The sequence below is a fragment of the Gymnogyps californianus genome, chromosome 29 (assembly GCF_018139145.2).
Source record: "Gymnogyps californianus isolate 813 chromosome 29, ASM1813914v2, whole genome shotgun sequence".
In the NCBI taxonomy this organism is placed as follows: domain Eukaryota; kingdom Metazoa; phylum Chordata; class Aves; order Accipitriformes; family Cathartidae; genus Gymnogyps; species Gymnogyps californianus.
The window spans coordinates 2,927,636-2,937,518 of record NC_059499.1 but is presented as its reverse complement, the minus strand read 5'-3'; the positions used below and the strand labels follow the sequence as shown (position 1 = coordinate 2,937,518).

Sequence of the window (9,883 nt, the reverse complement as noted above, 5' to 3'; positions counted from 1 at the left end):
GAGGCCCCATCGGGAAACCGCCGGGACCTACCGGGAGCGCCGGGAGCGCCGCCCCCGGGCAGAGCTGCCCCCGCCCCGCCGCGCCCCGTCCCCGGAGCCGAGCCGAGCCCCGGGGCCGCCTCGTCCTTTGTGTGCGCCGCGGCCGGGCCGGCACCGGGCACCGGGGCACCGGGCTACCGGGGTACCGGGGCACCGGCAGCCGCAACCGGCAACCGCTCCGGCGGCCGAGCCCGGGCGGTGGGAGCGGCACCGGCAACCGCACCGGCGATACCGGGAGCCGCACCGAGCGCCGGGAGCGGCCCCGGGGCCCGGCCCCCCCCCCGGCGGCCCCATGAAGGAGCCCGACGCCATCAAACTCTTCGTGGGGCAGATCCCGCGGCACCTGGAGGAGAAGGACCTCAAGCCCATCTTCGAGCAGTTCGGCAAGATCTACGAGCTCACCGTCATCAAGGACAAGTACACCGGCATGCACAAAGGTACGGCCGCCGGTACCGGCACCGGGCACCGGGCACCGGGCGGCGGGCAGCGGCACGGCCCCGGGGAACGGGGAACGGGAGCTGGCTACGGCCGCAGGCCCCGGGAACAGCCCCCGGCACCGGGAACGGCCCCGGCGTTGGGAACGGCACCGGGTGCAGCCCCACGTACGGCGGTCGGTGCCTGGAACAGCCCCACGTACGGCACCGGGTACAGCCCCACATACGGCACCGGGCACCGGGCACAGCCCACGTACAGCCCCACGTACGGCACCGGGCACCGGGCACAGCCCCACGTACAGCCCCACGTATGGCACCGGGCACCGGGCACAGCCCCACGTACAGCCCCACATATGGCCCCGGGCACCGGGCACAGCCCCACGTACAGCCCCACGTATGGCACCGGGCACCGGGCACAGCCCCACGTACAGCCCCACATATGGCCCGGGCACCGGGCACAGCCCACGTACAGCCCCACGTATGGCACCGGGCACAGCCCCACGTACGGCCCCACATACGGTACCAGCCACAGCCGCGCATACAGCCCCACATACGGCACCGGGCACAGCCCACGTACAGCCGGAGGCCCTGAGCACCACCCACAGCTCAACCTACAGCCGCAGGCCCCACGTACAGCCCCACGTACAGCCCCACGTACAGCCCCACGTACGGCCCCGGGCACCCCAGCCCAGGCCCGGGTGCTGCTGTAGACCCAGGCACCGGGTACAGCCCGTGTCGGGTGTCGGGGTGCTGGGTGTATCGGGGTGCTGCGGGTGTGGGGTGGCGGTTGTGCAGCCGTGGGCGCTGGGGCTGTTGTGCCGGTGGAGGCCGTGGGGGTGCGGGTGTTGGGTGTGGGGTGTCGCGTGGGTGTTTGTGCGGGTGATGCCCGGCTGTGCGGGTGTGGGGGGTGGCTGCGAGCGGCTGTGCCGGCGCAAGGTGTTGTGTGGGTGGGTGTTTGCGGCGCTGGGTGACGGGTGTGGGCTGTGGCTGTGACGGGGGGGGGGGCTGCGATGGCTGGGGGGGGCGCGATGGGGGCGATGGCTGTGGGGGGTGCGATGGGGGCATGGGGGGTGTGATGGCTGTGGGGGGGTGTGGGGGCGATGGCTGCGGGGGTGTAGTGGCCACGGGGTGTTGGCCGTGGGGTGTGCGGCAGCGGCAGGGCTGGGCTGCCCATGGCGGGGGGTCTGTCCAAGGCAGGGACCCCCCACCCAATGCCTGACCCCATCCCCTGGCAGCGGGGGGGGACCCTGGAGCCCCCAGCCCCCGGCACCGGCTGTGCCCCTGGACAGGCGGGGGAGAGGCCGAGGCGAGCACAGGCCCGAGGCCGGGGTGATGGGCACCCGGATGGTGGAACTGGGGGGTTTCAGGGCCGCTGCCCCGGGATGCCCGGGACCCCCCGGGCTGGAGGGGGGCATGGGGGCACTCCCCCCCCCGGCTGAGGCTGCCCGTGCCTGGGGACCTCGGGGACCCATCCCTGTCCCCATCCCCGTCCCCTGCCTGGGCCCAGGGGGCAGAGCCAAAGGTCCCCGGGGGTGGCACCGCCCCGAAACATGGGGTCTGGGTGGCGTGGGGGGGTCTGGGTGGCATGGGGGGTCTGGGTGCTGTATGGGGAGTGGGTGCTATGGGAGGTCGGAGTGCTATGGGGGGTCTGGGTACTACATGGGGACGTGGGGTCTGGGTGCCATATGGGCTCTGGGTGCTATAGGGGGACGTGGGCTCTGGGTGCTCTGTGGGGCCGTGGGCTGTGGGTGCGGGGGTGGCGGGGGTCCCGCACCCCCCCCCCCCGCTGCCCCCGTCCCGTCTCTCCCCCAGGATGCGCCTTCCTGACCTACTGCGCCCGCGAGTCGGCCCTGAAGGCGCAGAGCGCCCTGCACGAGCAGAAAACCCTCCGGGGGTGAGTGGGGGCGTGGGGACCCCCCACCCGTGACACCCCCACACCGGGACCCCCCCCGTCCCCCACCCTTGGGAGGACCCAGGCATCCGGGACCCCACCTTTGGGTGATGGGGGGGGGGGGGAACGGACGGGGGGGGGGGAGCACCCCACGAACATCTGGCGGGGGGGGGTTATAAATAGCGGGCGGGTGCCGCGTCGCCTGGAGACGGCCTGGCGCTAACGAAGGCCTGGCGCTAACGAAGCGTTGCCAGGCGAGCGGCGGGCACCGGGCAGCTGAGCTAACAAAGCCGGGTGGGGGTGGAACGCAGGCGTCCGGGTGCCCCCCCCCAAATTGCAGCTGGGGTGCCGGAGGGGGGTGTGTGTGTCCCAGCACCCATGTGTGTCCCCCCCCCCCATACCCCCCCCCCCATCATGGGAGCTGGGGGACCCGGGTGGCTGAGGCCTCGTGGGGATTGTTTGGGGGGGGGTCCCAGGTGTGGGGTGGGGGCACGACACACAGTTTGGGGGTCCCTGAGCGCGGGGGCAGGGGGGGTCAGTGTCCCCCCCCCCCCCCCCCAGCCGGGCTGCGCGTGTCCCGCCGGCCCTGGGGGAGATTTGGCTTCGCCGGGATAATCCGGGGATTTGGGGGCTGTAAATCCCGGGGGGATTTGCTGGGGGGGGGGGCGCAGGGGGGAGATTAGGGGCGGCACCGCCCGACAGCTGCCCCCGCTGCACCGGGACGGGGACGGGCGTGGGGGCAGGACCCCCCCGCACCCCCCAGGCCTCGGGGTGGGGGCAATGCTGGGGGGGCCCGGGGCAATTTGGGGTGTTGGGTGCCTGGTGCCACCCCCACCCCCCCGCCCCGTGCGCCCCCACCCCCCACCCCGGCCGGGGCTGATCCCGGCCCCGTGGGGGATTAGGGGGGATTAGTGCCCCCGGGGGGGCATTTCCAGCACCATCTGGGGCGGGGGGGGGGGTTGGGGCCACCTTCGCTTTCGGCGGGGGAAAGGGGCCGCCTGGGGTCAGCCGGGGCCGAAACCGCCCCCCCGGCCCCCCGCAGCCCCCCGGGATGGGGCACGGCGACCCCGTCCCCCCGCATCCCCCCCCCCCATCCCTCCCCCGCCCCCCAGTCCCGGTCCCATCCCGGGGGAGGGGGAGGGATGGGGTCACGGCAGACCTGGGGGTCCCCCCCTTCCCCGGCCCCCCCCAAATCTCCGTCCCCCCCTCGCCCCCCCTCCATCCCCGTCATTGTTTATAGCGAGCGCTGATGATGTCAGCGGCGTTGCCAGGCAACGGGGATGGGTAAATTGGGGATGAGTAGGCGGTTGCCATGGAGCATGTTCTGCCGTTGCCATGGTTACCGGGCATCTGCGCCCTCCCCCCCCCCGGTCTCTGGGGGTTACGGGGCTGGGGGGGCGGGGGTGGGTTCATCCCCCCTAATTAACGGGGGGGCTGGGTGCTCATTAGCGCATCACTGAGGCCCCTCAGGCCCCCCCAATGGCAGTTGCCGCGGAACCCGTTGCCGGGTAACGGGATGCAGGGCTGGGGTTGCCATGGCGACGGGAGCATCTTTGGGGTGCTGGGGGGCGGGGGGGGTGGATCCGTGCACCTACCGTGTGTGGGGGTGCCCGGCCAGACGCCTGGGTCCCCGCGGTGGGGTGGGGGGTGTTGGGAGGTGCCGGACGCCTGGGTCCCTCTGGGGGGGTGAGGGTGGGGGGCTGTGTCCCCATCCCCCTCCTCTGTCCCCCCCCAGATGAACCGGCCCATCCAGGTGAAGCCGGCGGACAGTGAGAGCCGAGGAGGTACCGGCACGCCAAAACCCCGCACCCCCCATGGCCCCGTGTACCCAAACCGCCCCCGTGCCCCCCCCGAGACCCCCAGGGCCACCCCACATCCATCCCCATCCCCAGGACGGGTCTCAGCCGGGCCGGGTGTCCCCACCCCAGGGGTCTGTCCCCAGGGCGGGGTGTCCCCATCCCTGTCCCCTCACCGTGTCCCCATTCCCCGGGGGGGGTCCCCAGCCCGGTGGGCTGTCCCCATTCCCGGGGGTCCCAGCCCATCACCGTGTCCCCGTATCCCCGTCCCTGGGTCCCAGCCCATCACGGTGTCCCCGGGGAGGGGGTGTCCCATCCCAGTGTGTGTGTGGGGGGTCCCCACCCTGGTGTCCCTATGCCACCCCCCGCCCCCCCCGTCCCCGCAGAGGACCGCAAGCTCTTCGTGGGGATGCTGAGCAAGCAGCAGGCGGACGAGGACGTGCGCAAGATGTTCGAGCCCTTCGGCACCATCGACGAGTGCACGGTGCTGCGCGGGCCCGACGGCACCAGCAAAGGTGGGGGGCTGGGGGGGGCGCCCCAGGGCTGGGGGGGGGGCCTCGGGGGTCCCTGAGGGCTCTGTGGCGTGGGGAGGAGGGGATCCGTGGGGCAGGGATGTGAACTCAGGGGGGGATGCGGGGGGCATGGGGCAGGGATGGGGTTAAGAGGGCCCATGGGGGGGCTGGAGAGGGTTCAAGGGGGCCGTGGGGCGGGGGGGGGTGTGATGGGGGGGGCCGGCCCAAGGGGGTCCACAGGGCATGGAGGGGGCTCAGGGCACCCTGCACGGTGGCCCCTGTCCCCACCCCAGGCACCCAGGTCAGGGGCCGTGGTCCCCATGGGGGGGTTTTGCCCTGGGCGGGGGCGGATGCCCCCCGGTCCCCGTGCCGGCGCTGACCCGCTGTCCCCAGGCTGCGCCTTCGTCAAGTTCCAGAGCCACGCGGAGGCCCAGGCCGCCATCGCCGCCCTCCACGGGAGCCGCACCCTGCCGGTGAGACGGGCACCCCCGGGCACGCCGGCCCCACCACCATCATCCCAGCATCGCCCTCATCATCATCCCCACCACCGTCCCCATCCCCACCATCGTCCCCTTCATCATCCCCACCATCATCCCATCATCCCTGTCACCATCCCCATCCCCTTCATCGTCCTCACCATCATCCCCATCATCCCCATTATCACCCCGCTGTCATCCCCACCACCATCCCCATCGCCGCCATCATCCCCTTCATCATCCCTACCATCATCCCATCATTCCTGTCACCATCCCCATCCCCTTCATCGTCCCCACCATCATCCCCATTATCACCCCACCATCATCCCCACCACTGTCCCCATCCCCTTCATCATCCCCTTCATCATCCCCACCATCATCCCCACCATCGTCCCCTTCATCATCCCCACCATCATCCCCATCATCCCCATTATCACCCTGCCGTCATCCCCACCATCATCCCCACCACCGTCCCCATCCCCGCCATCATCCCCTTCATCATCCCCACCATCATCCCATCATCCCCGTCCCCTTCATCATCCCCACCATCATCCCCATCATCACCCTGCCGTCATCCCCACCACCGTCCCCACCACCGTCCCCATCCCCGCCATCATCCCCGCCATCATCCCCGCCATCATCCCCGCCATCATCCCCACCATCATCCCATCATCCCCGTCCCCTTCATCGTCCCCACCATCATCCCCCCGCCACCATCCCCATCATCCCCGTCACCATCCCACCACCTTCCCCACCCTGTTGCACCCCGGGGGGGTCCCAGCAGCCCGGCACGGGTGGCCACCCCCCGGGTGACGGCGTGGCGCCGTGTCCCCTCCCAGGGCGCCTCCTCCAGCCTGGTGGTGAAGTTTGCGGACACGGAGAAGGAGCGGGGCCTGCGGCGGATGCAGCAGGTCGCCAGCCAGCTGGGCATGTTCAGCCCCATCGCCCTCCAGTTCGGCGCCTACAGCGCCTACACGCAGGCGGTAGGGTGGGCACGGGGCACCGAGGAGGGGACAGGATGGTCACGGGGGGGGGCGGCGGGGGTGTTGGACCCCCCCATGGGCCAGCATGAGAGCGTTGGGGTGATGGGTGTCTGGTGATGGACGCTGGGAGACGATGAACCCCCTCGATCGTGGACGCTGCTGGGTGATGGGTGTTGGGGTGATGGACGCTGGGAGATGATGGACCCCGTGGTCGGGAATGGGGGCCCTGGGGTGACAGCGGGAGGGTGACGGACCCCGTAATTCAGGCTAGGGGCACTGGGTGGTGGGCATGGGGAGATGATGGACCCCCATGGTCCAGGATGGGGTCACTGGGTGATGGATGTTGGGGTGGGCCCCGTGGCCCGGGGTGGGACACCGGCGTGACAGTCGTGGGAAGATGAGGGACCCCCCTGGCCCAGGGTGGGACACCGGGGTGACAGACGCTGGGAGATGGCGGATCTCCGTGGTCCTGCGTGGGGACGCTGGGGTGATGAGCGTTGGGGTGGCAGTCGGGGGGGAGATGGCGGATCTCGGTGGCCCAGGATGGTGGCACTGGGGTGCCGGGCAGCGGGGTGGGAGCCACGAGGAGATGACCGAGCCCATTCCCAGGACGGGGTGATGAGCGTTGGTTGCCAATGGGGCGCTGGACCCTCTCGGCGGGGTGGGGCTCACTGCCGCGGGAGGGGACGCCGGTGGCCGGTGCCCGGTGCCAGGCGCTGTCCCCGCAGCTGATGCAGCAGCAGGCGGCCCTGGTGGCCGCCCACTCGGCCTACCTCAGCCCCATGGCCACCATGGCCGTCCAGATGCAGCACATGGGCACAGTCAACCCCAACGGGCTCATCGCCACCCCCCTGCCCCCCTCCTCAGGTAGGTGGCACCTGGCACGGGGGGGGGGACACGGGGACGCCGGGGATGGGGACACGGGACGTGGGGGCACCCGGGAGTGGAGGACACCAGGGATGGGACATGGGATATCGGGGACACCAGGGATGGGGACATGGGATATTGGGGACACCCAGACATGGGGGACATCAGGGATGTCCAGGGATGGGGGACAATGGCGGGGTGGCGCTGGGAGATGGGGCACCCGAGGATGGGGACATGACAGTGGCATTTGGGGATGGGGAGATCAGGATGGGGGCAATGGGAACGGAGATGTGGGGACATCGTGAGGGGGACACAGGGGCAGCAAGGGGAGATGGGGGGACAAGGGACGGGGACATGGGAACACAGGGAGGCGGTGGGAGATGAGGGGCACCAGAGATGGTGGCACCAGGGATGGGGACACGGGGGCACCAGGGAATGGGACAGGGACATGGCAGGGGTGGCACTGTGGAGGTGGCACCGTGGGCTGGAGGCACCTGGGTTAGGGACCCTAAGGCTGGGGACACGGAGGGATGGGGCCACCCGGGGTGGGGGGCACAGGGGCACGTGGGGACGGGGGGCGAGGAGGTGCCACCGCGGGGGTGACGCGGCTGTCCCCGCAGGAACCAGCACGCCGCCGGCCATGGCCGCCACGCCGGTGCCCGCCATCGCGGCCCCGCTGAGCGTCAACGGCTACAGCCCGGTGCCGGCGCAGCCCGCGGGACCCCCCGCCCCCGAGGCCGTCTATGCCGGCGGGGTCCCCCCCTTCCCAGGTGCCCGCCGCCCCCCCCCGCGCCCCGCCGCCCCCCGGCCCCCTAACGGCCCCCTCTGCCCCCAGCCCAGAGCCCCGCCGCCCCCGGGGACCCCCTGCAGCAAGCCTACGCCGGCATGCAGCACTACACAGGTCTGGCCCCGGGGGAACTGGGCGCACTGGGGGAAGCTGGGGGGCATCGCATGGCACTGGGGGGGACTGGGGGAGCATTGCATGGCACTGGTGGGTACTGCGAGGGCAGCTGGGAGGCACTGGGGGGGCATTGCATGGTACTGGGGGCACTGGGAGGGTACTGGGGGGCATTGCATGGCACTGGTAGGTACTGGGAGGCACCGGAGGGGCATTGAATGGCACTGGTGGATACTGGGAGGGCACTGGGGCGGCATCTGGGAGGCACTGGGGGGCATCTGGGAGGGACTGGGGGCACTGGAGGGGCATTGATTAGCACGGGGGGGGCACTGGGTTAGCAGTAGGGGTCCATTGCATGGCATCGGGGGGTACTCAGGGCTCCAGGGGGCACTGGGGGAACACTGGAAAGCTGGGGCGGGTACTGGGTGTGCACTGGCTGGCACTGCGGGGTACTGGGGGGCACTGCATGGCTTTGGGGGGGGGCACCACAGAGTGCTGGGAGGGCACTGGGGCCATGTGAAGATACTGGGGGGCATTGCATGGCTTTGGGGGGCACTGGTGGGCACTGGGAAGGGCTGGGCCGGGGGTGCGGGGGGGGTGTGTGGGGGTGCCTCTGCCCCTCCGGTGCCAGGCTGACCCCGTCTCGCCCCCGCAGCCGCCTACCCGGCAGCCTACGGGCTGGTGAGCCCGGCCTTCGCCCCCCGGGGCCCCTGCTCGCCCCCCCGCCCCCCCGCAGCAGCAGCAGCAGCAGCGCGAAGGTGAGTGCACCCCGGGGACCCCCCGTCCCCCGGGACCCCCCTGCAAGGGACCCAGCCCAGGGTGCTGGGCTTGGGGTGCCCCGTGCTGCAGGGGCGGGATGCCCCCGGGCATCGGGTAGGGGGGCTGGAGGTGCCCCATGGGGGTTGTTGGGGTGCCCCCCCCCCGGGGTTTGGGGGTGCCCCACCGGGGAGGGGGCTTTGGGACTCAGGGGGACGTGGGTGCAGGGCAGGGTTTCGGGGTGCCCATGGCGGGGCAGGGTCCCCACGGGCGCATGGCGCCAGGTTTCGGGGTGCCTGCGGGCGCATGGGGCTGGGTTTGGGGGTGCGGGGCCAGTGCCCCCCGTGCCCGCTGTGACGCCGCTCCCTCCGCAGGCCCCGAGGGCTGTAACATCTTCATCTACCACCTGCCCCAGGAGTTCGCCGACACCGAGATCCTGCAGATGTTCCTGCCCTTCGGCAACGTCATCTCCGCCAAGGTCTTCGTGGACCGCGCCACCAACCAGAGCAAGTGCTTCGGTAGGGCCACCGCCGCCTGGGGACACCGGGGACGGGGACACCCCGGCTGGGGCACGGGGACACCCCGGCCGGCACTTGGGGACACCCCGGCCAGGGACACCGTGGGCAGGGCATGGGGACACCGTGGCAAGGGACACTGTGGGCAGGGCATGGGGACACCCCAGCCGGGGACACAACTGGGGACACCGTGGGCAGGGACAGCAGAGCCAGGGCACGGGGCCACCCCAGCCAGGTGCCACGGGGCCACCTTGCCCCATGGCAGAGCCCCCCCAGGGCCGTGGGGCAGAGGCGGGGGGGATTGTGGCCACCCCCTGTCCCCACCACCCCTGATGTCCCCGCCGTCCCCGCAGGCTTCGTGAGCTTTGACAACCCGGCCAGCGCCCAGGCGGCCATCCAGGCCATGAACGGCTTCCAGATCGGGATGAAGCGCCTCAAGGTGCAGCTCAAGAGGCCCAAAGACGCCAACCGGCCGTACTGAGCCCGGTGAGCCCCCCCGGGACCCCCCGCACCCCCCCCCGGGCACCCCTCGGCTGGGAGCCCCCCCCCAGCTCTGCTTAATGCCCCCCCATCTTCCCCACCCCAGGTCCGGAGGCTCTGGAGCAGCACCCTTGGGTGCCTCCCTATTGCAGAGCAGCCTCCCCCCCCCCCAGCGGTGCCCGCAGGGGGCTCGGTCCTGCTGGGGGGGGGACACAGACCCCCACATGCTCAGGAAG

At 71.9% G+C, this 9,883-nt stretch overlaps 1 protein-coding gene across 1 annotated transcript; it reads left to right on the top strand.

The window, feature by feature from the left end:
- Positions 1-331: 331 nt before the first annotated feature.
- Positions 332-9,648, top strand: CELF3 (CUGBP Elav-like family member 3). The gene is given in 13 exon segments (XM_050912389.1): positions 332-476; positions 2,286-2,371; positions 4,100-4,148; positions 4,547-4,675; positions 5,066-5,145; positions 5,988-6,131; positions 6,860-6,998; positions 7,619-7,768; positions 7,834-7,899; positions 8,552-8,591; positions 8,593-8,654; positions 9,027-9,170; positions 9,521-9,648. Coding segments are annotated over 13 exon segments (1,362 nt in total).
- The last annotated feature ends 235 nt before the right edge of the window (positions 9,649-9,883 follow it).